At 47.4% G+C, this 27834-nt stretch overlaps 3 protein-coding genes and 1 long non-coding RNA gene across 12 annotated transcripts; 2 read left to right on the forward strand and 2 right to left on the reverse strand.

The window, feature by feature from the left end:
• Positions 1-359: 359 nt before the first annotated feature.
• KLHL33 (kelch like family member 33) lies at positions 360-10030 on the reverse strand. 3 transcript variants are annotated; one of them, XM_074327947.1, is made up of 6 exons: positions 9254-10030; positions 8721-8906; positions 7621-8391; positions 3223-4147; positions 2958-3125; positions 360-2841 (listed from the first exon to the last, which is right to left on the reverse strand). In XM_074327947.1, exons 3-6 carry the CDS (start codon positions 8369-8371, stop codon positions 2289-2291), a joined length of 2397 nt encoding a protein of 798 aa, XP_074184048.1. In that variant the 5' UTR covers positions 8372-8391; positions 8721-8906; positions 9254-10030; the 3' UTR covers positions 360-2288. The 3 variants fall into 3 exon arrangements, with proteins under 3 accessions (XP_074184048.1, XP_019574054.2, XP_019574052.2); XM_019718495.2 differs by lacking the exon at positions 9254-10030 and having other exon boundaries at positions 8729-9063; XM_019718493.2 differs by lacking the exon at positions 9254-10030 and having other exon boundaries at positions 8721-9063.
• On the forward strand, positions 9064-11098 carry LOC141570606 (uncharacterized). Its single transcript, XR_012494797.1, has 3 exons — positions 9064-9190; positions 9947-10054; positions 10966-11098. It is a non-coding gene; the product is annotated as an uncharacterized LOC141570606 (long non-coding RNA).
• Positions 11069-27794, reverse strand: OSGEP (O-sialoglycoprotein endopeptidase). 4 transcript variants are annotated; one of them, XM_074327950.1, is made up of 11 exons: positions 27253-27740; positions 25173-25292; positions 24814-24989; positions 23123-23218; positions 22936-22985; positions 22712-22790; positions 22076-22141; positions 21864-21954; positions 21561-21636; positions 21364-21462; positions 11069-12418 (listed from the first exon to the last, which is right to left on the reverse strand). In XM_074327950.1, exons 1-11 carry the CDS (start codon positions 27365-27367, stop codon positions 12385-12387), a joined length of 1002 nt encoding a protein of 333 aa, XP_074184051.1. In that variant the 5' UTR covers positions 27368-27740; the 3' UTR covers positions 11069-12384. The 4 variants fall into 4 exon arrangements, 3 of the variants coding, with proteins under 3 accessions (XP_074184051.1, XP_019574056.2, XP_074184052.1); XM_019718497.2 differs by lacking the exon at positions 11069-12418 and adding an exon at positions 21031-21216 and having other exon boundaries at positions 27253-27794; XM_074327951.1 differs by lacking the exons at positions 11069-12418; positions 23123-23218 and adding an exon at positions 21031-21216.
• LOC109438532 (uncharacterized) lies at positions 12273-16484 on the forward strand. 4 transcript variants are annotated; one of them, XM_074327955.1, is made up of 4 exons: positions 12273-12432; positions 12512-13053; positions 13868-13995; positions 14819-16484. In XM_074327955.1, exons 2-4 carry the CDS (start codon positions 12920-12922, stop codon positions 14935-14937), a joined length of 381 nt encoding a protein of 126 aa, XP_074184056.1. In that variant the 5' UTR covers positions 12273-12432; positions 12512-12919; the 3' UTR covers positions 14938-16484. The 4 variants fall into 4 exon arrangements, with proteins under 4 accessions (XP_074184056.1, XP_074184057.1, XP_074184055.1 ...); XM_074327956.1 differs by lacking the exon at positions 12273-12432 and adding an exon at positions 14553-14659 and having other exon boundaries at positions 12440-13053; XM_074327954.1 differs by lacking the exon at positions 12273-12432 and having other exon boundaries at positions 12440-12674; positions 12902-13053.
• Positions 27795-27834: the final 40 nt, after the last annotated feature.

The raw sequence follows: 27834 nt of genomic DNA on the forward strand, positions 1-27834 counted from the left end.
TCCCATGTGCATATTTTGATCCCTTCGCTGTCAGCTCCACGGGGATGGAGCTAGTCCCTCTTAGGCACTATGATTTGGCTTTCTGACACCTCTCTGGATTGGAGAAATAAGAGAAGGCTCAGGGGAGTGTGCTATCTCTGGAGCCAGGGAAGGAAAAAAATTTTACAGTAAGAGCCAGTTTTCAAGCCAGTCAATTTCTCCAGAAAGAGGAAGGAGAATGAGGATGGTCTTAGACTGTTTCATTTGACGAGAAGTAGGTCACGGTGACAATGAGAGTAGTTTCAGTAGTGTGGTGGAGATAGAAACCAAATTACAGGGGAAACTGAATGTTTTTCATAATAAAGAAACTCAGACAAGAATGATTTAATCATGGGGAAACCTTTATTTAAGCCTGTCTTCTTGTACAAATCATAAAGAACATGTTCACAATGTTCACAATTTACCCTAAAGACCCAATCCTCGTAGTTTTTCAATGCCTCCAATTTCCTTCTTCCCTGTCTTCTTCAATTTTTTTTCTCTTTTATATTTCCTACTTACCCCTCCTCATTTTCAACTATGTTCCTAAACAGAGATATAGAAAAAACAACCTTAATAAAATAATGAAATCTTGGAAAAAAAAACCGCACAAAAACATGTCAAGTACCTCCAGGGCCAGGATGAAAAAAGATGCAAGGGAGTCTCCTTCATCTCACCCTTAGGAGCATAAGAATCGTAATAAACATGGTAATAGAAAATTGATTTAGGCAAAAAGGACTGGCCCTTCCTTGCCCTAAGCTGCTCAAGGGTCAGAAATGGAAATAACAGACAGGAAAGATTTAGGGGAGTTGTGGATGGAGGGAACATACAATCACTAAGCGAAAGCCATTGTCTTCAGAAAGCTCCAGAGGAGAGAGTAGGCTGGCCACAGCAGCAGGATTCTCTGAAGAACTGTTGGAATTCTGACGTTCCCCACTTGCTTCCCTTCTCTGACTGGAATGTCTTCCTCCGTCTCCAACTTGTGAGTCAGGAGGACTTCAAGATCCAGTCCAAACTACACCCATCTGATGGTGATGCCTTCCCTAATAGAAGCCTTCCCTGGGCAGAGTTCACTCCTCCATCCTCTGGGCGCTCATACCTCATGAAGCAAGAGGTAAGTGTGCACACCTCTAAGTCCACTGCAAAACTTGTATTTGTTTACAAGTCTGTCTGCTGGTCAGGAGTTCTCTGACTTTTGTATCCTTAGTGTCTTGAATACAGCCTGGCACATAGTAGGTAACTTAATAACTGTGACGGGGAAAAGGAGAAAAGAAAGAAGAAAAAAACGAAAGAAGAACAGAGTGGAAGAAGGGAGAGAGAAAGCATCTGACTCAAAAAGGGGACGGGGAATGGATTCAAAAAACTTCGGAGGAAAGAGACAGAAAGAGGGAAAACCAATTTTCACGGTCTTGTCTGCCTTTCACATTTCTCTTACACCACAACTATCCTCTTTTCACTCCTGATCCTTCAATTCACCCCAAAGAGAAGGAAAGAAGCCAGTCAGCCTTCTGACTTCTGCTCCATTCCCTCAAACCTCGTATCATCCCTTTCCCACCATGGTGCCTCCCCACGTGGCCTCTGCCCTCCTCATCTGCCCCACGGGCAGCACTCCCACCTTAACGCCCTGGCTTCTCAAGCCCCTGTGTTGTCCAGATGGGAACTTACACCTCAGATTGAAAACCAAGAGATTCTTAAGGGCAGTCTGCAGCGTGTGGGCTGAGGAAATGCTAGACTGGGCCTACAAGTTACGTGAGAAAGAATATTGTCAAGTGGGTTCAGGTGTCCCATGTATTGGAGAGAGGAGCAAGTCCTGGAAAAGGGAAGGGCTCAGCAATTACAGCCCTTCCTCCTCAACTCCTCAAACTCATTCATGGATGGACTTTCCACGTTCTTCTTCTTGATCCATTGGTCAGAATCATTTTTCTAACTGTCCTCTCATGGGCCCTACACCTTAGCTCCTGGAGCTTCTTGACTGTCTTCCCAGCTAGATGTACTTTCCCCGCCAAGAATCATACCAGGGTCCCTAAACCTTGTAGAGTTGCTTCTGGGTCTGCTCTCCTAACCTAGGTATTCAGCTGTCTCCCCTTCCCCAATGCTCTTTCCCCAGGAATTTTGAAACTACCTTTTCCTCAGTAAAGATCATATGTTCAAAACCAGTTTGAGTTATAAAGCACTGTACTAGAATATCTACTATCTTTCTCCCCCTGTAATCTCTGCCCTTCTTTTCTGATGTGTCCTATACCTTCTTCCCCCCATCCACTGCCGCTCCCCCCTCACCCAGCAGGTTTGGTTTGGTGCCGTGTGGAACCCAAAGCTATGTGCTGCACAGTAGGCAGTGTCAGGATACAGGCAGGCATCTCAGCACGAGGCCTTGGCAGCGTTCCCAGGCAGAGCCATCGGCCCAGGCCAGGACAGTAAGCATGGATAAGGTGGGAGAGGGCATAAGTACGGTGGCTGTAGCCCCCCAGCACCAGGAGTTCCCCTTGCAGCACAGCACATGCAGCCCCCACATGGGGGGAGGGCAGGGGAGTCAGGTGAGTCCAACTATCAGTCCTTGGTTCATAGGACTCAAAGCTCAGCAGGTCCCCAGTCTCACCTAGCCCACCTGCTACGTACAACCGCCCACTCAGAGCAGCCATGACATGGCCAGCACGAGGCACCCCCATAGGGCTCAGAAGTGTCCCCGGCTTCTCAAGTTTGGGGTCATAGTGCAGCAATGAGGCAAGGCATTGGTGAGACCTGTTGCAGCCACCGCTGATATACAACCGACCCTCCAAAACAGCAGCTGCATGGGCAAAACGTGGTGCTGGAAGTGCAGGTGCTGGCCTGAGGGAGAACAGGGCACATGATCAGGCAACAATCATCCTCATCTCTCCTTCTCTTCCAAGTCCCTTAGTCTCTCCTTGATGCCGAGAAACAGCCCCTCCCCCTTCCCTGCTCACCTCCAGACATTGAGCTCAGGGTTATAGGTCTCCACAGAGTTGAGGGCAACACCATTGGCTCGTCCACCCAGGGCATAAAGTAGTCCATCCAGTGCCACGAGGGGGAAAAAACTCCGAGCCTGGCACAAAGGTGCCATCTCTTCCCAGTCCTCTTGACTGGGGTCCCACCTAGACACAGTGTGACAAGAGATGGGAAGAGTGACCCTGGGAGTCTATGGTTGGCTGGGCCAGCAATTTCCCTCAGCTGTCTACTGTGGGGCCATACCTGAGAGTCGAAGCCAGGATGTTGGAGTGGCTGTAGAAATCCTGTCCCCCACACACGTAGAGTTCACTTCCTGCTAGGCTCGCAGCCCCATGCCGGAAGCGCCCTGGGGCTGGCAGGGCAGGCAGCCGCCCCCACTCCACAGTTCGAACCAGTCCCATGCCACAGCAGAAGGCCCGGGCCCACCACACTCCTCGGGATGGCTGCCTTACGGCCATGTTTGAGCTGAGCCCGTCCCCACCAATCACTACCAGAGCCTGGTCAGGCTCCCTCCGCCTCTGTTGACCTGGAATCTCAGACTCCACTATCAGCTGATGCAGCAATTCCTGAGACAGGGGTGGAGGCAGCCCCGCTGCCCGTACTTTCCGCAGCTCCCTGGTGGACATACGGCCAAAGCGGACACATCGAAGCAGGGCCTTGGCCTCTGACTCCTGGGTCTCAGGGTTGGCAGCTAGCCAGCACCGTGCAGCCACAAAGGCTTCTAACTCCTCCTGCATGTGTAGCTCATCACTATCCAGGAGCTCGGCCAGCCAGGCAGACGGTAAAGAAGGGAAAGTGGGGCACAAAACCACTGCAGGCAGGTGGGTGAGGAGGTAGTGACGGGCTTTGCTCCAGAGCCTCTCCAATCCGGGGGCTTCAGCCATGGGGAACAGGGCCAGGCAACGGGCAGGGCTGAGGCCCCGTGCCAAGGCTCTCTGGCACAGAGCCAGGCAGGAGGCGCTCTGGTACTGCAGAGCAGCCTGGGCAGCTCTCAGCAGTCCTGGCCACCTTGCCCGCACAACCCCAGAGTAGGCAAAAGAGACGAGGAGTCGCAGGTCCTGGGCAGACATGGTGTGTAGAGACACCTCTGTGCCCTGGGATTCCCTCATTCCACTCAGGAGCATGGCCCCAAAGAACTCGCTGCCACAGGCCAGGGCTGCTCGGTGCACTGCAGGAGGAAGAAGCAGAGGGGATCCAGAGTGTTGCAAAGTACTAAGCAATACCCCAACTTCACAATCCCAACTTTGGACCAACCACCCAAGGCCACAGGTCAAACTGAGATGTGCATCAGAATACCAAGGGTTGCTCGTTAAAATGCAGATTTCAGGAACCCACCCCTGGAGATTCTGATTCAGGAGGTCTGGATGGAGATCCTAGGATTTTGTATTTTAACGTTTTCAAGCACCCTGCATGATTCTCATGTTAGTGTCCAGAAGACACTGTCATAAACATTGCTTTAGTCTTTCTGATACAGGTCAATTAGAAAAAGAGTCTTGATAGATCAAGTTGAGAAGATGCTATAGACAGCACTTGCTAAAGGGGGGCACAAAATCAACCTCAACGACTTATGGTCAAATTACACAGGTCTTTCTATATTGTGCACAGAATAAAGTTCTTTACAATTGTAAGAGCCACTGACTGACACTAACAATTCTGTTATCAGATTTTACTCAGAAAGTGGTTCCACACTCAGGAATGACTGTGACCCAACCTACTCTGACTGCCATCTCTTCTTGCCCAAGATCTTGTGTAAAATTTTTCATGTGTTCTAGCTTTCCTCTGCACACTCCCTCCTCACCTTGGTATAATTCGTGGAATCATGAGATTTTAAACTGGAAACCTTCAAAATCATCTACTTCAATTGCTCCTTTTAAGATAAGGAAACTGAGTCCTAGAGAAAGGAAGTGATTTATTTTCTATTTCCATGCAGGGCCTGTTTGGGCATATCTTCACCATCCACTGTCACTGACGTCAGGCTGCAATGAGCATATCTGTGTGCCGATTTCCTGCCTATCAGCATGGCCCCCATGACACTGAAATTGTTGTATTAACAAATGCTGTTAAACAACTAAATCTCATATGCCTCCTAATGTAATTCATGTGCATGCGTGGTATCACCCATAACGTATTCTGACAGAAATGTTTAACCTAAAATCTAATCAAGCCTTTAGATCTAAATTGAAGTTTATAGGAAATTAAGGGGCTAAAGGAACAAGTTAAACAAAACCAGAAGGGAAAACACATACAGATGGAGCATTTTATAACTAGCTGTGTTTCTTCAATAAGTCAAGTCACAAAAAAGGGAAAGAGAGTTGTACCAGAGTAAAGGAATGTTAAGAGACATGTGTCTAAGTACAGCAAAGTCCTTGATTAGCCCCTGAGTTGACAAACCAGCTCTAAAAGACATTTTTTGGACAAGTGAGAAAATTTCAATGTGGACTAGATGATATGAAGGAATTATTGTTAATTGTGTTAGAAATGATAAAGGTATTATGTTTATATGAGAAAAATGTCCTCGTTTAAAGAGACACAAGCCCAAGTATTTCTGAGTAAAATGTCACAGATCTACCCTAAACTTCAGCAAAAAATAAATTAAATAAAAAGATGAAATAAATATATTAAAATGTTAATTATTAACTGGGGGTGATGGGTGTCTGGGTATACATCTTACTGGTCTCTTTGCTTTGTGTTTGAAATGCTTCATAATACAGGGTGGATATGCTGCTAGAAGTCCTCTCAGGCAGATGACACAGGGCCAAGCTCCCGGTGAGGCTTATGAACCTTGGGGTGCTTTGACCATTTGTGGCACGTTCACCTGTCTCAAAAGGCAGGTGACGTTGATATGGCTTTCCACTGCTTTTGTAAGTAGAAGGTAGTGGCTCGGTGCCTCCCAAGTGGTAAACATCGGTAACAGCTTTCAAACACATATTGCCTGAAGAACCTGCATTCCTCAAAGGAGGTAAGCCATCTCATACCATATCATCAATCCACCTATAGCTCAGAGCCAACTGTGAAAGGGCTCACAGCCCCTTGTATTGCCCCTCTTACTCATCATTAGTCCCTAGAATTTTAAGTGACAGGTTCCCACCATTAAGTTGGGATATTTCTTAGGGAAATGAAAACAGTGATATAAATATGTTTAAGTTCCAAACCCTAGTGAGGATTTTATAACCATGAAATTTTAAATCCTGACCCCTCCATCTAGTACTATCAGAAATGATAAACACTTTAGAGATCTGCTGTGTATTGAATGTTTGTGTCCCCCCAAATTCACATGATGAAGTCCTAATGGGATGGTGTTTTCAGATTTGTAGGTGATGCCTTTGGGAGGTAATTAGGTATGATTAGGTAGTGCACTTATAAAGAGACATGAGAGAAATATTCTCAATCAATCTCTCTCTCTCTCTCTCTCTCTCTCTCTCTCTCTCCCCCCCCCCCAACCCCCGACTGAAAATACAGTGAGAAGGTGGCTCTCTGCAAACCAGGAAGAGGCCCTAACCAGAACCTGACCATGCTGGCACCCTTATCTTGGATTTGCAGTCTCCAGAATTGAAAAATAAATTTCCATTGCTAAACCACCCAGTCTATGGTATTTTTATCACAGCAGCCCAAGCTTAGACAGATGCTTTTCCTTCTGGGAGTCCCAGAAGCACTTTGGGTCCCAGTCATTCCTTTAATGAGCAGTAGCTACGTGATACTAGACATTTCTTGAAGTCTGATTTCTTTATCAATAAAGTGTCAGAGCTGAACTAGATAATCTCTAAACTAATCCCTTTTAATTTGAAACTTTGTGTGTCTGCATTCCAACTCTACTTGCCAGTTCCTATAAGCCTTTGATTTGGCTGCATAGGAGGCAATGCATGGCCTAGTGAAAGCTGACTCGGCTACTGGATGTGGGCTTGTATCCAGGTTCTCACCAGTTAACATCTCTGAGTTTAATATTCTTTGTCTGCACCTAGGGATAATGGTACCTGTCTCACTAGTTTTTGGTGGGAATTAAAAGAGATGGCATACATAACAATTCATGGTACCCGGTACCTCACTATGTTAGTAGAATCTAAATAATACTCAACTTATTCAAGCCTCCTTAGCTTTCTTGGTGATGAACAGAGTTAACTTCAAAGTGCCATGGCCTGGTAGCCTTAAGATTCTGGCAAAACAGTATCAGACCTTGCTCATTATCTGTAGGATCACATCTGCCATAGTGTCAAGCACACTTAGGTGAAAGGACACACTAAGTTTTTCCATGATATTCCCCTGGTTTTTCCTGTGTTCTAAATAGAAGATGCCAAAAAGGGCCTTTGGTTCATCCCTGTGTGTCAATCACTTTCTGCTTGTTCTACTGGCATGTGCTACACCCTTAGCTTCAGCCAGTTGGCTGGAAATTCCTTGTTACTGGGCACAGGAAGAGCTACAGTGCAGAGAGTGAGCTTAAATCTGTCAGAGCTCCTAGGAAAACAACTTAACTGCGCATGCCCCACCCTCAGTCAGTCAGGACAGGCACCAAAAGCCACCCCAGGGAAATTCTGTCTGCAGCAGGGATCAAAATCACTATGGCAGGGATCAAACCGTCTGCTGCGTGCACACACCATTCCCGTAGCATTTGCACCTGCAGTAACATAATGCCCCACAGGCCCTCACCCCACAGCCGGCAGCCGCCAGCCTCTAGCTCCAGGTCACACCCGACGCCCTCTTGGTATAGGAGCTCGATGCTGCGCAGGTTCTCCCTCAGCTCCTCTGCCTGACTGGGCTGCTGTTCATCCTTCTGGGCGCTTCCAGCCCTCTCGCGTTTCCATTGGGCCGCGGCCTTCACCCTGGGCGCTCCCAGGGCCTCAGCAGCGACCAGCACATCCTCCAGCGGGGCGGGACCCAGCACCCCCTCATAGGCAAAGGTCAGCACGGCCTCCCAGGCCCCGGGGGCCACGTCGAGGCTGAAGGGAGATCGCGGACCAACGCCGCTCAGCCTGTCTCGAAAGAGGCTGCTAACTGCTGCCAGGATCACTCGATGCACCCCGTATACTCGTCCCCGGACTGACACTTCTTCATCCAGCAACAACCTCTGCTCCCGCAGCCGCTGCGCCTCCGCGAAAAACTGGCTCAGGTGCTCCTCGCTGCGCAGCCCCTCAGACTCCCCCGCATCTCCTCCATCCTCATCCTCCTCGTCCTCCTCGTCCTCTAGAGACAAGGCTGGAGAGGGAAGGTTCCCTTGGGGCATGGACCTGGGACCAGGCTGTTCCAGAGGAAAGGGGGGCAAACCTGGATCCTCGTCCGGGGTCCGAGGCCAGGAGGGGGTTCTCAGGCCCGGCGAAGGCAAGCCAAGGCCGTCCTTCTGTACGGGGAGAGAGACGCGCCCCGGGTTGGAAGGACGAGGTGCCGACTCCGACACGCTCATGGCCCAGGTTCGCTGGATTGCTGGAGGTGAGCAGAGAGAAGAGAGGAGGGGGTCAGAACTTGACCCAGAGAGGCTGGAGGAACCCCTGCCTCCAGCCCGGCGACGAGTCAGTCCCTCTCCCTACTTCAAACCCTTCAACCACTCCCCCCTCACCCCCATCTGCTGCCCCAAGCCCCCGCCCTCCACTCCAAGGCTTGAGCAGCCAGGCTGTACCGCGCAACTATGGGTTTCGCCAGGTGCAGCAAAGCGTGCAAGAAGCCTGTGTAAAGATGCACTACCCGGGGCCATACCCCCCCGTCTTGCCCCCATTTAGATAGTCGCCCTCCCGAGACACCGGGGTTCCACTTGCCCTCTCACTTGAGCCTGATCTGCTTCGGGCAGCGTGGCAGAGGGAACTCGCTGGGCATCCGGGTCAGCAGTCGCACCCGGCTAATTATAGCCTGCGCTGGCGGGCTTGGACCTGGGCTCCGGGTGCCCAGACTCCGACATCCAATCCCCTGGGCCCCGACCCGAGGTGACCTCCTTCTCCTTCCACCTGTAGGTCATGTCCTGGTGCTGAGCAAGGCAAATTCGGATGCCAAGGAGTATGTGGGGATCGGGTACAGTGACCAGGACGGAAAGGCTGCCCTCACCCGACGGGGCTGGGGGGAGGGGGGGGCGAAAAGAGTCTGCGCCGCGCAGACCCGCGGGTAAGTGGGGCAAGAGGAGTAAAGCGTGTTTTGGGTCAATCCTGGGCTTTGACTGTTGATTTTTCCGTGTACGGTAAAGCTGAGACCCTTGGAGCAAACAATACTGACGTGAAGCGCCAACATAACCAGGGTGAGTCGGTAAAGGGCGGAGGGGAAGGGGAGGTGAAGGGACGGGGGACCCTAGGTGACCTACCCCCTGTGCGGGGTTTCCTCCATCTCCCGAGGTGGGGTCGGTGGTGAGACAGCGAAACCCAACCCTGTGTCTTCAGAAGTGTCTGGAGGAATCTAACACCTTGGTCGCTGGGATGACGACCAGATAGTGAAATGTGGGCTTGATCTCTGTGGCTGCGGGGACCGGAGTCCTGGACTGGAAGGGCTTGGGGGGTGCAAGCGTTCTCTGTTGAGGCAGGGCACCAACAGCCACTCCCTCTGCCCGGAACAACACCCCTTTCTCATCCTGAGACCTCAAAATCCAGGCAATCATTTTCCCCCCCGCAGTTCAGGAATCCTCACGAAGGCTTTTATAGGAGGCAGCGCTCACCCTTCCCTCCCCTCTCGCGCGGAGGTAGGCAGGACAGGCCAAGGGCTGCTGGGGCTGGATTCCCTGGCCTATATAAAGGTTGATCCAGGCTGGGTAGATTAACCGGACAATCTGACTTAACCTGGGAGCAAAGCAAGATTGTTCCGTACGACTCGGGAGAGAGGGGTGGTGTTCGTGCTGGGGAGGGACAGTCGGGTGAGTTGCTCAGCACTGCACCGCCCCTCGGGTCCGGCTCTCCGAGCTGTCCCAGCTGTCTACCTGACGCTTTGGTCCCCCCACCGTGGTTGTCCTGGACCGCAAAAGGGGCGATGGTGACCACCCTCTGCACCCTCTCCCCCCAATTAGGATATTTCAGACCGCTCTTAAGGCTTCCTCACAGCGAGACAACACGGCCAGCACATTGAGTACCCCACCATTCAGAGGGCGAACCGCCATCCGGTGGAGACATAACAGGTTGGTTTGTACTCCATCACCCCCCTCAACCCTCCAACCAAGGACACTGGAACCCACGCTGAGTTCTATGCCAACTCCATGGTCCTGGGACTGTCTCTGGAGGATGCGTGGCTCTGCCATGGTGACACATGCCCCACAGCGAATTCAGGGAGCTTGGATAAAACCGGCTGTTCTGGGCCACGATCCACCTCCATTAAAGCCTTGGGACTAACACCATCCACCCGCACCCCCACAGCACCTCCAGGTGGACTAGGCTTCCTCCTGGTTGATGATGTGCTGGCTGGAGAAGGGTCTTGGCATCTCAGCCTGGTCTGTGCTGTACTCCCAAGGAGATGATGGGAGAATTCGTGGGCCAGGCCTGGCAATGCTCAAGTGCACTTTGGCTGGGTCATGGGAGTCATGGTAGCGGATCAGAGCTCAGGGTTCCCCAAGGTTGGGATCTAGACAGGGAAGAGGGAACTTCGCTCCAGACTTCTCTGAAGGAGAGGGGGCGGTCTGAGGGTGACCTAGGTTCCTCTCTCACCTGACCCTCCTCCCCCAAATCCATTGCATGCTTAACATCTGGGGCATCATCCTCTCTATCTGTGGCTGCCTTGGATTACTGCTCAGGTGGGCACAGGTATGAACTCAGGGCTCGGCGGGGCAGTAGCAAGTGATTCGAGGACACAGCCTGAGTGAAAATTAAAGGCGTCTCATTCCCATCCCCACCCCGGGGCTCACAGGGCTCCTTATCCTGCTCTCAGCTTCAGTCACCAGCCTGTCTATCTCAGCCATCTCCACCAATGGCAAAGTCAGGGCTGTTGTGACTCTGTTATCTCTCAGAGTCCCCAGTCCTGTCAGAAATTGCTGAGACCACAGACTGGCTCCTCTTTCCTCTCTTCTCAGGCGGCATACTTCCTTATCTCGCACAGCCTGGGCTCCAGATTTGGAGGTTCTCTTGGGACAGACCACCTTCACTTTCACCAACACGGTAGCTGTGGCTTTCCACGTGGCAGCTTTGTCGACACCCTTTCTGACCTGCTCCAGGAACTGCCCACCCCTACCCTCGGTGCACCCTTTTCTCAAGTCAGCTGACCACCCAGCCTGGGCAAGTCATTTTAAGAATTAGATGGAGGCATCTAATGAGCCAGCAAAGTCTCTGTGACCCCCCCTAGTTCTGTGTTCTGCAATTCTAGGAGCATGGGGTGCAGCTGTGGGACATGGATCCCAAAAATGGGTTGTGGGTGGTGGGCATGGTGACTGTGACTGTCTTTCTTGGTGAGACGCTGACCTGCATGGTGTGGAAGTCTAAGGCAGGCAACGGGTAATCAAGGTGGGGATGAGAAGACTGACGGGATGGCAGTGAGAGCTAGACAGATCTGGGAGGGGCCAAACGTGGGGAGATGTGGGATTTTGTGTGTGCATGTGCGTGTGCATGTGTAGCTGGCAGAGCAGATCTCCAGGGACCCCGACCTGAAATTAGACAATTTTGCTGGGAGAGACTCCACACGCCAGATCTTCAAGGGGAAAGTACGGACTCATTCTGAGGATCTGTTGGGACGAGCACTACACAAGACTAGCAGATGAGAAATGCTATTTCTTGCTCCCAGAGACTGACCATCTTGAGGTTCACACTTCTGGCATGGGAAGGGACACTTTGCAGTTTGAGGCAAGAAGAAAAAGGCCACCCATTTAGCCACTCTATTATGGGAAGAGTCCACTGGGAAAGGAAACTAGGGGATTGGAGAGGAGCGAGAAGAGACAGGAAGGGAAGAGGCAGAGTAGTAGTTACTCCTCCCCTTCCACTCACATTTCTCCTGTTTTTTTGTTTGCATTTCTTCATTTGTGGTATTCCAGGCCCCAATTATCTTCTTCCTGATTCTTCTTTTTTATCAACTACCTGTTTGGGACACTCCTCCCCATAAATCCCAGCCAACAAGCCATTGGCTTCTTTGGGTACCTAGTGAGACAGTGGGAAGCTGGCTGAGAAATGCATTAAAAGGAATGAGTGCCTCCGAATGTCACATTAGCCCAAACCTCCTCAGAAAAGACCCCTTGACTTCTGATTCCATGTCATTTGCAAATTGACCATTAGACCACTCCAAGTTCTCTAAGGCCCCGGGCTGGCTAGTTTGCAGTTCCCTTATTCTTCCCAGCCTAACCTAAGTCACCGACACTAAACTGGGTGGAGGGGGTAATGATCTTTGCTGAATGAAGGGAAGCCAGGAGGTGCTCCTGAAAAATCCATCTTTTCTCTGTTCTTTTCTGTAGGGAGCATTTTCTTGGACTATATGGTCCCACAGTAGTGTGGTCCAGAGCGCAGTTTCTTTGGTATGTTGTCCATCTTCTCTTCAGCCACTGGGGCACTCACTAGGACCAATATCTCTGGGAGCCTCGAGGTGAGAAGGATGTCCAGGCACGGAACACACTCTGTCTCCCATCTTCTTTCTCCACCAATGGGTCAACTTTTGTTCCTAGGACCCTGATACAGCTATCCCCAAAGGAACCCTTCTTGCCATCATGTGAACCACACTTTCCTACTTGGACATCTCTGCCACCATTAGTAAGGTCTTCCACTCCTGCCTTTTGTGCAGAATGACCTGGAGCCCTGCTTTCTGCTACTCTGAGTTCACCAAATACAGTAAAAGTCGTTTACATTCAGCCCCCTCCTCCTTTACCATTTCTCCCCATCCCTCATTTCATTCATGAACTGTATGGCGTTCTTTGATTATCAGATTTGGTCTCCCCCTACCCCTGCCCCATGCATGCACTTCCACTCACCCCTGACACTGGTGATAGATAGTCTTACTGCTTTGGGATGGGTCCTCTCTCCCATGGAGGAATATGTGTCTGTAATCTCATTTCCAGGCTTCTGTATAATTTGAGATGCTTCAGGAAATAGGACTGACATGGGTGTGCACAATGGGAGCTTCCTGGGGCCAGAGTGCCAGTATGGCAGGGATTGCAGCAGTTGTCGAGAGCAAGGGTCCTGCCTCTGTGGGCTCTCACATCACCACCAGGTGAGTGAGCCAGAGGGGAAGATTTGAGAGATGAATCTTACCCAGCCCACTGCTGGGCATAGAGTAGATGCTCAAAAACCAGTAATCCTTAAGTGAATTCATATGGGTGGCATAAAACCTTCAAAGATGGGATAAAATTGAATATGCCCTGAAACTTCTGGGAAAGCTAGGTGAAAATGTGGGTGGAAGGCATTGCTTCTGGAATGCATTGATTCTGCCTCTGCCTGCCCTTCTCCTCACGCCATGAGCATGGTGTTTGCCTTCAGTCGCCTGATGTCTGCAGGAATCATCAGTGCTACCCTGTCTTCTGCTTTGTTTCAGTCTTCAAATTCTACCTAGGTACCTGAGCAAGAGATACCTAGAATTAGTTGGTACCTTAGCAAGAGACTTGTGGAAGACAGGAGAGAATGTAAGTAGACAGGGCCATCCTAGGAGTCTAATTTTTTCAGGAGGAAGAGCAAAAGAGGGCTTTGTCTCAGCAACCAGGAGTTAGATGGTGATGACTGTGGTTGGCTGGTCTATCAGAGATGATCCAAGCTCACATAGCAAAATTCAAAGTCTGCTCATAAATCAAGGCAACATTTGGGGAGGGCATCACTCTTCCATTGCCTCCTCTCAGTTTTTCCCATTGCACATTCCCAGAGATCTCACCACACTCTACTCCTTCTATCCTTCCTTCCTGTTAAGATCCCTACGCTCCCTCACCTCTTCCCTCTGTGCTCCACACTCCCTCCTGCCTCTTTAGAAGAGTGGGAAGCTATCATTCTCCTTCTCCCTGGGACCCTCCTCTAATGATCACCATTCCTTCTTATAGCGGCTGTGACAGCCAGGATAAACTGCACCCCGTCATTGGCTTTTCAGGGAAAGGCTATGGCAAGAACAATGAATCTCTGCGAGGCTATCTGTTCACCTTCCTCATTGCTGTCGGTTTCACCCTTATTGGTGAGTACTCTCCAGCCCCCCCTCCCACATGGCTTCATTAATTGCCTTTCTCTTCATGCCCCCCACCACCCTACATCTGGGTTTTAGGGCCTGACCCTATAGCCACTTTTCTCTCTCTCTCTGTTCCTTAAAGTGGAAGAAAATGTCTGCTAACTTGGTGGTGGTGGGGGTGGTGTGTGTGGGGAGTAGGGAATAGGGAGTACAAGGAAAGGGAAGCCAGAAGATGATGCCCTTGACTCTCCCGACCTAGATCCCTAACTCGTTTGCAGACTGACCCTGACCTTTCATGTGCCCCAAAGCTGGTCTGAACACCATCACTCCCATCATCTCTAACTTTTTCCTCTGCTCCGATGCCCTCATCAACTTGGGCTGTTTCCACGCCCCCTTAGCCAGTCGCCTGGCTGGTATGGGCAGGTGTTGGCATCAGGCCCAGGGCTGGGAGGACCTGGGAGAGTTGCAGGAGCATCCTTGGGGTACAAGGTGGGTGGTACTGAGGCTTGGACAAGGGATGGGCTGCATTCACTCACCCCTGCTGCTGGCACCCTTCCTTCCACTAGCTCTTTCTCCTGGGCTGTCTGCTCTGCCTGCTCATGTTCATCTTTACTTGGTGAGCAGCACTCACTGCTGTGTTGTTTATCCTTCTGTCCATTCTACAAGAAACCTGGTGAGTGAGTGGGTAGGTGGGTAAGGGAGTGAGAGACAGCAAGAGGCTGACCCCCATAAGAAGCCCTGACCTACCAACAGTAAATCTCCATTTCCTCTCCTACGTCAGAAGTGAGGCCCCACCTCTAATCACTCTGCACTGCCCCCTTCCTCTGCACAGATGTGAACTGGGCTCCTCAGTCCATCTGGACACCTCACAAGGCACCTACCACAGGTACTGTCCCACGCAGTGAGCCTGACCACTGTGCAGAACCACGTCAAGAACTTCTTCACAGCTAAGAACCTAAAGGAGCAAGTGTCTGACTAGTTATAATTTAACTGAATATTCTGGCATCTGGCAAGCAAAAGGGGACAGAGGATTGCAGTGGGGAGTACTGGCTGTGGGGAAACAGTAGCTGTAGTCTCCATCTACATCTGAATGGGTTTATGGTTTCCATTTTGGAAGAAATGCAAGAAGTTTCGGCAGCAAAACAGAAAAATTGAGGAGTAAAGAAGCCCTTTTATTCCTAAATCCCCAAGGACAGAAATTTCAGGGATGAGAGATACTATCTGCTCCTTACTAAATCTGGGTTTCCTTTCTCTGCCACCAAGTCTTTTGAAGACTTGGTGACTTTATACCGGTTGCAGAAGCCGCCACCAAAGGAGGACCTGGAATGTACCTCTCAAAACTCCTGCTCCTACAGGCTACATCACTGAGCAAGACCTGCAGGCAAACCAAGAGCAGGTCTATAGGAACAGGGCCAGCAAGTGGGGCAATTGTCCCAGAGGAGGACTGACAAGGGTGCTCACCTGGTCCTTTGCTCATTCTTCCTAACCATGTAGTCAGAGTGGCATGTGTCCTCATGAAGTCCTATGACAATATTCTCAGGATACTGTCCTCATAGTCATGTGACTGGGAAAATTCCAAACTGCAGGGCATACATAGATGCCAGGGGTGGGGTTAGTCCCATGGCTAGATAAGCTGAGGACAGGTTCCATTCCTCACAGAAACCTATCTGTGATCCCTCGGTCAGCCGGCCCTGGGGCCCTAACTGGCTGGAGACGCTGTCCGGGGCAAAACGTCCCCCACTGCCTTCATACGTGGGAATCAGCAGGATATGCTGACCCTGTAAGAGACTCAGGAGACTTAACTAGGAGGAGGAGCCCACAATTTAGGACTCAGAGCCATGATTTTGATCTCTTGGCTCCACAAACTTTGAGGCTATCGTGGGGAAGCCTCAGGCAAGAGCCCAATGCTCGCTAAGGAAAGAACTTCCCTACTAAGCATCACCAACTGAGGCAACAGTGCCAAAGAAGGTCCTCCCTTCAAGATCCATTCCACCCCATGATATTAATAAAAATTTACAAATAACTACCCAAGACTAATGTGTAAAAACATACCTGATTCCCATTTATAAAATTAATTGCCCAAGCCTAGAGTGGCAGGGTTCAGTCCTGTCCCTAAATATATCCAAGAAGAGGAATTTATCTTCTTTCTACTTGCATCCCACTCTGTCTTCAATCCCAAAGTTTCTCATTTTAAACTTCTATGTCTTAGTGCATTTTCAACCTATTTATGTCTATCCTTTGTAAATGAAAATGTGTTTTCACTACTTTCTACTTAGTAAGTAATCAGAAAGTTACTCTTTTCCCAAACTCATATAATCCTAATTCTTTTCATCTTTTGGCCCAACTCTTACTTTATAGTCCTTTGATTATTTCTCTGGTTTACTTCTCCGTCAACCATTCATTCACTCAGCAAATACTGACTGAATGTCCACTACGTGCCAGACCCAAGTCCAAGTACTGGGAGTTGATATGGCAATGAATAAACTAGATAAAAAGTCCCTCCTCTATTGGAGCTTATATTCTTTTTAAAATTTATTTTTCAATTACAGTTGATATACATGAGTTTCAAGTGTACAACATAGTGATTAGACATTTACTTTATGAAGTGATCATCTGAAACTTTATATTCTAATGGGAGTAGACAAACAATGATAATAAATAAAACTATTAGATTAGAAGGTGATAAGTGCTATGATGAGGAAAAAAACAGGAAAGGAGCTAGAAAGTGCTGGAGGCATGCAATTCTAAGTACGGTTGTCAGGAAGTCCTCACTAATAAAAGAGAAAAAAAGTTGACTAAAGACTTAAGACTATGATGGAGTGAGCTATACCTAGAGGCAAAGCCTTCCAGGCAGAGGGAGCAACAAGTATAAAGACCCTGAAGGGTCAGTACACCTTCAGTGCTTAAGGCCAATGTTGCCGAAGCAGAGTGAACAAAGTGAGTAGCAGGAAATAAGGTCAAAGCAGTCAGTGGGGAATGGTGGGTGTGGGGACAGAGCCAGGAGAGCAGTTTCCAGGCTCTCGCCCTCATGTGGAAAGGTGCTCACTCGGGTAGTAAATGGCCATCAACTGTGATTGGATGGCCATCAGCTGTGGCTAGTTGGCTGTCAGCTGTAACCAGTGAGCCACTGGCCACTAATATAACTGCAGTGGCTACATTAGCAGAAGATGGGGGCTGAGCTAGCAAGAGCGGATTGCAGTTAGCACTGCGGATTGCAGCTAGAAAATGAGGTTGGTTGGCAGAGAGAAATGGACAGCAGGTTGTGGATAGTGTGGCTCCTGCTTCCTGTGTCTCCAACCCAGCCACCAGCGAGAATATAGTGGTATGACTCCCCTATCTATGGCTCCGTGGGTGTTCCTTTTTGGCCTCACCATATCCTGTGTTCTTATGTGGGGAGCAGGAGCTGAGATCCCGCATGACACCCTGCATGACAGTGGGACAGCTCATGGAGGGCCTCACAGGCTTTAAAGGACTTTGGTTTTTACTCAAATATAGGAAAACACGGATGGTTTTGAGCAGAAGAGTGACATAATATGGCTTCCATGTTAATACTATTCACTCTGGCTGCTGTGTTGAGAATTGACTGTAAGTGGGCAATGGTAGAAGCCAATAGACCAGCTACTGCAATAATATTGTAGATAGGTAATTGTGGCTCAGTTTAGGGTGGCAGCAGGGGAAATGAGGAGAAATGGGATTCTGGATATATTCTCAAGATAAAGTCAACATTTGATAAGTTGGAAGAGATGAGAGAGAGGTGTCAAAGATAATACCAAGGTGATATGACATGAACATCTACGACAGAGTTGTCATTAATTGAAATAAGAAAGACAGGGGAGGACGGATGGCTCAGTTGGTTAGAGCGTAAACTCTTAACAAGAAGGTTGCCGGTTCAATTCCCGCATGGGATGGTGGGCTGTGCCCCTGCAACTAAGACTGATAATGGCAATTGGAGTTGGAGCTGAGCTGCACCCTCCACAACTAAGATTGAAGGACAAGTTGACTTGGAGCTAATGGGCCCTGGAAAAACACACTGTTCCCAAATAAAGTCCTGGAAATACACTGTTCCCCTTCCCCAATAAAATCTTTAAAAAAAAAAGAAGAAAAAAATAATACCACAGTAAGTTCAGGAGAAAATAAGTACAACTTTGTCATGGTAAATTTGAGATGCCATCCAAGTCCAGATGCCAATGGGCAGGCTAGATAGTCAGGACAGAAGTCCAGGTTGGAGCTAAACAATTGGGAGTCATCTATATTAAAATGGTTTTAACACTGGGTGGAATCACTACAGGTATGTGTGTAAATAGAGAAGCAGTCCAAGGACTGAACTCAGAGAAGGTTAATAAGTTGTAGAGATGAGGAGAAACCAGCAAAGGAGACTAAGAAAGAGCAGTCAGGAAGCCAGGAGGCAAACTAGAGAGAATGTCCTACAGCCAAGCAAAGAAAATGTTTCAAAAGAGGGAGTGTCAAACGCTGCTGACAGCTTATGTAGGAAGAAGCAGAACGTACCATTAGATCTGGGTTTGTGCAAGCCACCGGTGACTGTGATTAGAACAGTATTGGTGGAGCGGACTAAATAGGGAACTAGAGGAGAGGAATTGGAGACAACTCTTTTAAGATGTTTTGTTGTGAACTGGGTCGGAAAACTAGGAAGCAATTGGAGGTGGAAATGAGGTCGAGGGGTTCATGTATTTGTAAGATGAGGAAAATGACAGCATATTTGTGTGCTGATAGGAAGATCCAGGAAAGAAAGGGAAATACTGACTCTACAGAAAAAGACGGAAAATTGTTGAGACACGTCCTTAAAAGTTTGAAGATGGGATCTACTGCACAAGTATTTAGACAGGAGCACAGATAGTTTGTTTATAGCAGGGTTTCTCAACCTTTACACCAATGACATTTTAGCCCATTCTGTTGTGGGGGATTGTTCTGTGCACTGTAGGATATTTTGCAGCATCCCTGGCCACTGGCTAGTGGCACTGCCTCCCAGTTGTGACAACCAAATGGCCTCTGGGGAACAAATTCAGTCCCAGTTGACAACCAGTGGTATATGGGAAAGCAAGAGGGAAAGCAGAATATGCGGGTATAAATGCTGGAAGGTGGTTAGATGTAGTGGTGAGAGCTTGTGAATATTTTCTGATTGTTTCTATGTTCTCATTGAAATAGGAACCAAAGCAACAGTGAGAATGGGGGGAGATGTTGGAGATTTGAGGGGTCAGAAGGTACCAGTTATCAAAAAGAGGGCAAGTGAAAGGACTAGGGAATATTGCTAGGTAACACAGAGGACCCAATTAAGTTCCACGGTGATGAGTTTAAAGTAAGACAAGTCAGCCTGTTTTCTGCTAGCCCTTTCAGCTGCATGGGCGTAGAGGTAAAGCAGGTGAAGAGCTGGGTATGACAAAACCAAGAGAGAGGCATGGAGTGAGGTGTTTACGACAAAGTAACAAAGTACTCTTTAGCTGGAGGAGGGAAATGAAGACATGGGGGTGGGGGGAGGGAATGAGGTCAGTGGAAAGGAAGATCAATGGATCGTAGGTCCTGGTGAAGGAATGAGTTGTTGGACTCAGTGCACTGAAGGCAATGAACGGGAAAGATAGGTAATGCTGGGAGAGTGGGATGTTTGAGAATGCGATACAGAATAGCTGTAAGTCTATGACCAAGGTAATGAGTGACTGAAGTGGGGGTGGAGGAGCAAAGAACTGAGAGAGACCAGAGTATCAGAAAGTTAATCTACATGGATATTGAAATCATCAAGATTTGTGACAGGAGTGGTATTGACGTGGTATAGTCTAACATTATTTCAAAGTTGAAGTGTGTTAAGGATGAGAGAGAATAGTCTAAAAACGATGTAAGGAAAAATGAGGAAACCTGCACTGCCTCTAGGAACAGTGGTACCATGGGTGTGAGAGAAAACACTGATAACTTAAGGTGATAGCAGAAGCAGAGTCCGCAGGAGAAACGAGGGCTCAGAGCTGGGATGTACAGGGAAAATTCAGAGAAGTTGAAGATACATATTAGTTCAGAAGAGCACAAAAGAATTCCAGGAGTTGGAAGAGGTAGGTAGATGGGGGGAAAAAAGGGAATGAAGAGTGATGATTATTAGAGTGTAAAAGACGAGAGGTGACTTAGTGGTTTGGGAAATCTTGGTGACTGACATAAACAAGATAAAGGGCATGATGAGATTAATTCTGGTGGGTGTGGTCTGGGGGCCCCCCTTCAAGCCTGCCAACAGAAGTGCATGCAGTGGGGCAGCTGGTTAGAGCCAGGTGTTCTTTTTTTTTTTTTTTCCAATTTTTATTGGGGAATATTGAGGAACAGTGTGTTTCTCCAGGGCCCCTCAGCTCCAAGTCATTGTCCGTCAATCTACTGGTGGAGGGAGAAGCTCAGTTCCAAGTACAGTTGCTGTTTTCAATCTCTAGTTGCAGGGGGCGCAGCCCATCATCCCATGCGGGAATTGAACTGGCAACCTTGCTGTTGAGAACTCGCACTCTAACCAACTGAGCCATCTGGCCGCCCCAGAACGAGGTGGTCTTAACAACAAGGTTGCTGGTTCGATCCCTACATGGGCCACTGTGAGCTGTACCCTCCACAACTAGACTGAAACAACTACTTGGGAGCTGATGGACCCTGGAAAAACACACTTAAATAAATAAAAGTTAAAAAAAAAAAATGCATGTAGGAATAAATGTATGAAGGAGGGAGTTTTATTCTTCAGTTAAAAATTAGTATGAAGTTAGACCTGGCTCCAGACTATTTTGAGGGAAGTCCTGAATATCTACTTCAGAGAATTTAAATGAGACAATGAATGTAAAAGCAGCATAAGGCCTGATACCAAAATTAGTTATACCATTGTTAAGGGGATATTAGAAGAATACCTAAGATAACCCTCAACCTTAGCTCCAGAGCAGCAACCACAAGGTTACCTGCACAGAAAGCCAGGTCGTTGCTCTGACACTGCCTCCTTCTCCATTCATCCCACCCACAACAATTTAGTCAGTGCCATCTCTATACTGTTACTGAACAACAAACCCAAGCTGATCACCAACATACAAAACCAAAAATATTTTATTGCTGAGTTATCTTGAGGTTCAAATGATGGGAGGGGAGACCATAATCTTGCCAGGAATCTCACGTTAGGATAAAGATTGTGGGTTCCACTTAGGGCACTATCTACTCTGATCCTGTTAACTTTGTCAGTCCCTCCAGGTCACTTCTACTTCATCTGTCCGATACCTGTGAAAAAATAGGAAAAACTTGATGGTTGGCCATCCCTCATCACCTTCCATTCTTTTCTGCCCTCATGATTCTGAACCCTCTTTCCTGTTGATTTTTTGCCTACCTCCCATATAATCCTATCCACCTCCTCCAAGGGGTACTCACCTCTGTGTGACCCCAGAATCACTGAGGGGGGTCCTGTGTCCAGCCCGAAACATCTCCCAGCCAGCTTGGGCTATCATGGCTCCATTGTCAATGCAGAATCTGAGAAGAAAAAGAGATATGAAATTTGGGATCTAAGAGTGGAAAATCACAGTAAATGGAGAAACAAAAAAAATCAAGAAAAGGGAAAGGGCCTTTACCTCTCATCTGTGGCAAAAAGCCTGGCTCCACGTTCCTGGCACATTGTCTCCATCATTTGCTGCAGCCTCATATTACCTATGACGAGGCAGGGCGTAGGATTAGCTTAATTTTACCCATTTCTCCACAGTCTAGCTGTACACCTCACGTGCATTTACTTAGGAAAATGAAGGTGTCCTAGGGCCAAGGACTGGGAAGCAAAGGACAAGAAATGAAACTAGCAATTTCCTCAGTCTAGCGATTTAGACTAGCAGAAAGACGCACATGCCCAAGAACAGGAAAGAGCAGAGTCCGGTGATACATACACCCCACACCTCCCACGATGAGGGCCTCCTGGGAGCCACAATGTGCCATGGCCCGCTCTGTGATCTCTACCAGCATTGCGAACACAGTTTCCTGTGGGGGACAGACAAGGTGAAAACATCAGAGGGGACCCAAAATTAGCTCCAAATTTATATAAAACTATATAAAAACTCTTCTGGCCCCACCTTTCTGTCCCAGCTTTTGAATCCATTACCTGCAGGGAGAAACATAGATCCTCAGGGGTACACTCGCCTGTGCCCAGCATCCTCTGGGCTACATCCTACAATTAAAGGGGAAAACAAACAGATACAACAATGAATAATGCTTCGGGAACGCCATGAGAGCAAGAATTAGTACACTTGGAGGATCACCGTGTGTCACAATTCAACTGACCAGGACATCCCATGTCACACTTTGTCCATCGCTGGCGCCAAGCTACAGAACGAGCAGCATTCATTCAAGATTCAATCATTACGAATGCTGGCCCTGGCAGCCCCACCCCTTACCCTGGTGAAGTTTTCTCCACAGTACTTACCGCCATCTAACCCTTTATATTTTATTACTTCCTCCTCTTTCTTCTTCTTTTTTGTTTCTTTATCTGTTTCCCCATTAGAATGCAAGTTCCAAGTAGGAAGGGATTTTTGTTTTGCTCCATGCTATTTATCACTATTGTTTAGGATACTGACTGGCACACAGAATATATTCAATAAATGTTTGCTAAATGAATATATTCAGCAACTAATATGGGCCAGTACCATGCTATACGCAGGAAATACAATGGTGAGCAAAATAGACATGCTTCATTAAAAAGTATGCCAAGTGCCTATCTCCTCACCCCTCTCACACTTACCTCAATGAAAGACAGGATCCCCGAGAATGAGACGTCCATCCCCTTTACAGTGTATGGCAGCTCAACTAGTTTCTTGCCTCTATGTGGGAGTGAATATATGAGGCATTAAGCCCGTAGTCAGCTGGCTGCTCATCCTCCATGCCCCTCCCAAACTGCATTAATATACATACAGGGAAATCCCTGCATCCCACCAGTCAGCCTCCTACCACCTTATGTTCCCTTACCGCTTTGCCATCTGTTCAATGTTGTAGCCCGGACTTGGGTCATTGGAAATCTAGCAGATAGAAAAAGAGGATGAAGTCAGGTATCCAGGAAGCATTTAAGAAGCTAATTTACTGCTTTCTCCCTCCATTTCCATGACTCCCCCAAAATTCAGCCACACCTTATGTTCTCTGCAACCCAATGGCTTACCTTCAGCACTCGAGCAAAACGATCCAGACAATTACCCACAGCAATATCAATGGTTTCCCCAAAGATGCGGTAACGGTGTTCTGAATATGCAATCACCTAAGGGTGATGAGGATGTCCATGAAAGCTCAAGTCTGTAAAGAGGAGCATTTGGCTTTGGGGACGAATATAGCAGAGGATCAACATGGCCACTAGAGCATCCAAAAAATGGAAAAAAACCACTTTGCCAAACCCTGAGTGAGATTTTTTTATAGCTCTTATCTTAGAAAAAGCTCACACATACCTACCTTGAGGATTCCCAGAGCAGATTCCTAATCTAAAGAAGATAGTCTAGGTCAGGGCAGAAGCAAACTGCCTTTCAAATACTTAAATTTCTAGCTTGGAGGCTCCTTATACTCATATATCCCTTAAAAGCTGTACTGACAGTGTAGACTAGGGAACAGGCTTTGCTGCTTGGAGGCAGGGAACTAGAGTCCTTTTAGAGTATCTCTCCAGGGCAGTAATATTTGTAAACAAGAGAAGAGGTAGAGTTGAAAACTCAAAAACCCCATATTGGGTCGGACTAATGGCCCACCCAATTCAGCACTGGCAATCAACTTGAACTTCTAGCACAGAGAATATTTACCCACTGACACATATCCTCCATACTTCTGACAGTGCGTGCTTCCTAGAGACCATAAGAAGTCCCTTTCCCTTCCTGGTGCTGCTAGGGATTTCTTTCATTTTGATGTAGGTCTTACTCTGTTGTCAAAAGGCTGGTGACAAAAGGGGAAGGAAAAACTCCTGCCTTTCCTCTTCTATCATCTACTCCTCTCCACCCAAATCATCTTCCTTATTTTTTACACCAAAGCTGCCTTCAAAAGGGAAGAGGAAAAGAGAAGACTCGATCACTGCTCCTCTTAATTCTTTTAAGCCTCCATTGCTAATTCCACACCCCAAGGCCCTCACCTTATATACCATCCTGCAGGTCCCAACCAGCTACTTGCCCTTTACCTGTCAGAGTTCCCACATCGTTTTCATGGGAATGTGTGCTTCACCTTTAATAACTATTTCACACAGTGAAGTTGTGTGAAAGCCTTTCATAGGCAGGACAATGACTATTTCTGACAATAACTCTATCAGGTGTTCTGTGGGAAGGGAAGGCTGGAGATCTCCAATCCCAATCTAAGAAAGGTCTCATAAGATATCCCAAACAACTTTGGCTTCACCTATAAACTTAAAATATCTTCTACCATTTATAAAGTGTTTTAAAAATTATTTATACTTTCACACTCTTAGAATAACAACTTCCATATATTTATCACCAGTAACGTAAAACAAAACATGTAATTACTATAAAGAAACAAATTGGGTAGTGCCCCTTAGTTATAATTTCTAACACATTCATAGAAAAAAAATAAGCTTCAAAACAATTAAAGTGAAAATGCTTTCATTATTTTGAAGGCTTCAATCCCTACCATTTCCTTTTTTAAACTGGAAATTCTTCATCTTTATAACCACACATACAAAAGTCACTTAATGTTCTGCCCAATTGGCAATGTTACAAACTTTGTTGTGGATTTTCTAGTGTACCACATTTTAGGTTCAGACAAGCTCAGCTTTGTTCTTGCAGTTCCTGCCACTCAGGTAGAACACAAAAGTGTCCAGTACAGTACATCAGAAATTAAGAAGGAATGGTGGCGTACTCTCAATACCTGTGTATTTCCACCGCTGACATAAAGCACAGTTGGGTTGGTGGCTCCAGTGATGAGACGGCCCATCTCAATGTGGCCTATACAGTGGTTCACACCCAGCAATGGCTTATTCCACAGCTGGGCCACAGTACGGGCCACAACAGCCACAGAAACTAGTGGGGCACCCATGCCAGGGCCTAGGGAGATAGAAATGGGAGTTAGAATCCTACAGAGAATGGAAAAAAACAGAGCTGAAGGAAGGAAGGGATGTAAGAGGTGGAGTCAGGGTAGTGGTGGTAGCAGAGGCAAGCTATAGGCTATTTTGACATGGCCAAGCTCCAAGGATATTCTTCCACTGTCAGCCACTCACCCAGCCATACCTTTGGTGTAGGCAATGCAGTCAATATCCTGGGAGGTTAATCCAGCCTCTGTTAGTGCCTCCTGCAGCAGGTCCAGGATAACAGCTCGGTGGTGCCTGGCAGTATCACCTGGAAGAAATCCTAGGAAATGAACACAGGTCAGAGATCATAGGGTTTTTCTGTAGCATAGGTAGGTAGAAGTCAAAAACAGGCTTTTAGTAGTGTAGGAAGAGTCCCTTTCATTCTCTTCAAGAAACCTGTCTTCCAGGTACTCAGATATATTACTTCCAACCTGTTCAGCTAGGCTGAACAGCCCCTCAGAAACGCCCTTCTTCATACCCAACTCCTACTCAGCCTTCAGGACTCATGTCAAGTGATATCTACGTTATACCCTGTGGTGAACTTCTCTGTGACCCTACAAACTCTGCGCACGATCACAGCATCGTATTCAACATACTGTATTTAAATATGTCTGGTATTTTTGTCATAAGCCTGTTTGCTGTAACATGTTTGCTGCAAGCATTTCTTCCATAAAAATTTTCATGGCACAACTAATTGGTCCTAAGGCAATTTCACAGTAAAAGATAAAATAACAGAAAATAAAAGAGGGACATTGAAACATGAAAAATTAGTAACAAAATTTACAAAAACTTTATTGTAAAAAAAGAAAATACATTGTCTTCAAAGTCTTTTGTTCATAGTATCATACTTTTTTTTTTTGCTTGCTGATTTGTCTCCTTGTTCAGCATTGCCTTTTTTCTTTTTTGCTATAATTTCTTCCTTTATTAAGAGAACTTTTAGTTTCAACTGAAAAAATCGATAATGAATGCTCTTGAAGACTGTTGTGAAGTAATAGCCTCTTTTATATTTGCCATAGCTAGGTAAACTTTAAGTTTTGACAGGGGGTAGGGAAGACTGTGCTCACCGAAAGATTTGGAAACTGATGTTATTTTCCAGTACAGTATGTAATTTGGCTTTACATGTAGCTTTGCAATCTGGCTTTATACATAGTTGTTATCATCCACTATTTTAAGATCACCACGTCTACTCATCACTGTAGAGACCATTATAAGAGTTACAATTTACATAATATAAAAATAGGAGTAACTACAAGAACTCCCTTAATGAAGAAATGAAACCAAACTGTCAACTAGCTTTATTACATGCATTACATATGACAAATGTAAACCAAACTGTCAACCAGTTATTTTATCTTTTTACAGTGAAATTGGCTTATGGTCAGTTAGTTATGCGGTGAAAATGTGGCAAAAATATCTAGAACTGTATTTAACATGTAACAATTATAGCATTATAATTATCTGTAGTTTCCCCAGTTTAACCATGAGCATCTCAAAACACTGGCTATTTTATTCACCTTTGTATTCCTATTGCCAAAATGCTAAACATACATATCTTTCTAACGAGTAACCTGTCACATCACCTGTTCAAGGAGGCTTTCCAGGTATACGCAAATCAGTTGCCCTCTCCTACATAAACAGGTGTTTTGGGGGAGGGTAGGCAAGATATAACATAACTTACAAATAACAAATAACACCTATTAAAAGTTGTAATGTGTCTGGTTCTTTTATTTAATTCTCAAGACCCAATGCAATGACCCAATGATGCAGGTATTATTCCCATTTTAAGAGTAAAGAAGTCCAAAAACAAATACTGAATATGAATACTGACTGCAAAGCCAGTCACTTCTGTCTGACACCTAACCTGGGAGTCTACACTCCTTTTCATTCTAGAATATTTTTATTGCATCTACATTATTTGTCATACTATAATATAAAGTTGTTTACATGCCCAACTCCACAGGAGGCTCATGACATCGGTTTTTGTATCCCGCAGCAAACTGAAAATTAGCACATAAAAGAAGTTAAATAAAAGCTTAACGAACCCTGAAGATCCAGGTCCAAATGCCTGTGACTTGTCTATCCATCAGCCAGCCTTGTGATTTTAATACTGTCACATAACATCGGAGACTCAGATCAAAAGCTCTATGAAGGGACCATGCGCTCCTTCTCCACTAGTGTTTAGAAGATGGAAGGTGATGGTGTGCGGAGAAGCGCGCTGCAAACTCTAAGTTCCTACTCACCTGTGCCGGGAGGCGTGACGTAAGTCCGCCGCGGGTTCGCCAACACCTTGCCATCCCGCACTACTCCCACGCCAATCTTGTTGGCGCTACCTTCAAAACCTAGCACCGCCGGCATGGCTGAGCCTGCGAGTAAACGCCGGCAGGATTCCTAGCTACCACTGCAGCTGTGGAACCCTCACCAGTCCTTGCTGAGCCTCAGATTCCCGAGCGCAGAGGAACACGAACACAGCCTGCAACTGCTAAGTGGCAGCGCGCAACCGGACACACTCCGAAAAACGCCGGCGGGTGACGCGCCCGCGCCGGCCCCGCCCCCGTCGTCACGGCGACCGGTCAAGGCCCCTTCCAGGACCTGTCCTCCCAACTGCCAGGGACGCCGAGCCGGCATCTGCTCCTTACATTCCCATCCTTTCCTCTGCTTCTCTCCGGTGGCCCATCCTAGCCTTCCCCACTTTTTTTTTTTTCCGTCCTGCACAGCGTTGGAATCTTCGGTCAGGGTGGCACAAGAGATCGTGCATCTGGCACACGGATAAACAGTCCGAGAATGGAGGGTGGGGGCCTTTAGTCCCCTGGATTCTCTGGAGA

This window comes from Rhinolophus sinicus, linkage group LG03, assembly GCF_036562045.2.
Source record: "Rhinolophus sinicus isolate RSC01 linkage group LG03, ASM3656204v1, whole genome shotgun sequence".
Taxonomy (NCBI): Eukaryota; Metazoa; Chordata; class Mammalia; order Chiroptera; family Rhinolophidae; genus Rhinolophus; species Rhinolophus sinicus.

Coding starts and splice junctions, on each gene's coding strand:
- KLHL33 (XM_074327947.1), bottom strand. CDS start 8,371: ATGAGCGTGTCGGAGTCGGCACCTCGTCCTTCCAACCCGGGGCGCGTC. Junction 4,148..7,620: donor TGGCGGCTGCCGGCTGTGGG/GTGAGGGCCTGT, acceptor TTCCTCCTGCAG/TGCACCGAGCAGCCCTGGCC. Junction 2,842..2,957: donor CCTGAGCTCAATGTCTGGAG/GTGAGCAGGGAA, acceptor GTTCTCCCTCAG/GCCAGCACCTGCACTTCCAG.
- LOC109438532 (XM_074327955.1), top strand. CDS start 12,920: ATGCTTCAGGAAATAGGACTGACATGGGTGTGCACAATGGGAGCTTCC. Junction 13,054..13,867: donor GGCTCTCACATCACCACCAG/GTGAGTGAGCCA, acceptor TCCTTCTTATAG/CGGCTGTGACAGCCAGGATA. Junction 13,996..14,818: donor TGTCGGTTTCACCCTTATTG/GTGAGTACTCTC, acceptor TCCTCTGCACAG/ATGTGAACTGGGCTCCTCAG.
- OSGEP (XM_019718497.2), bottom strand. CDS start 27,367: ATGCCGGCGGTGCTAGGTTTTGAAGGTAGCGCCAACAAGATTGGCGTG. Junction 22,791..22,935: donor ATTGAACAGATGGCAAAGCG/GTAAGGGAACAT, acceptor ACTCCCACATAG/AGGCAAGAAACTAGTTGAGC. Junction 21,463..21,560: donor CTTTTTGCCACAGATGAGAG/GTAAAGGCCCTT, acceptor TTTTCTTCTCAG/ATTCTGCATTGACAATGGAG.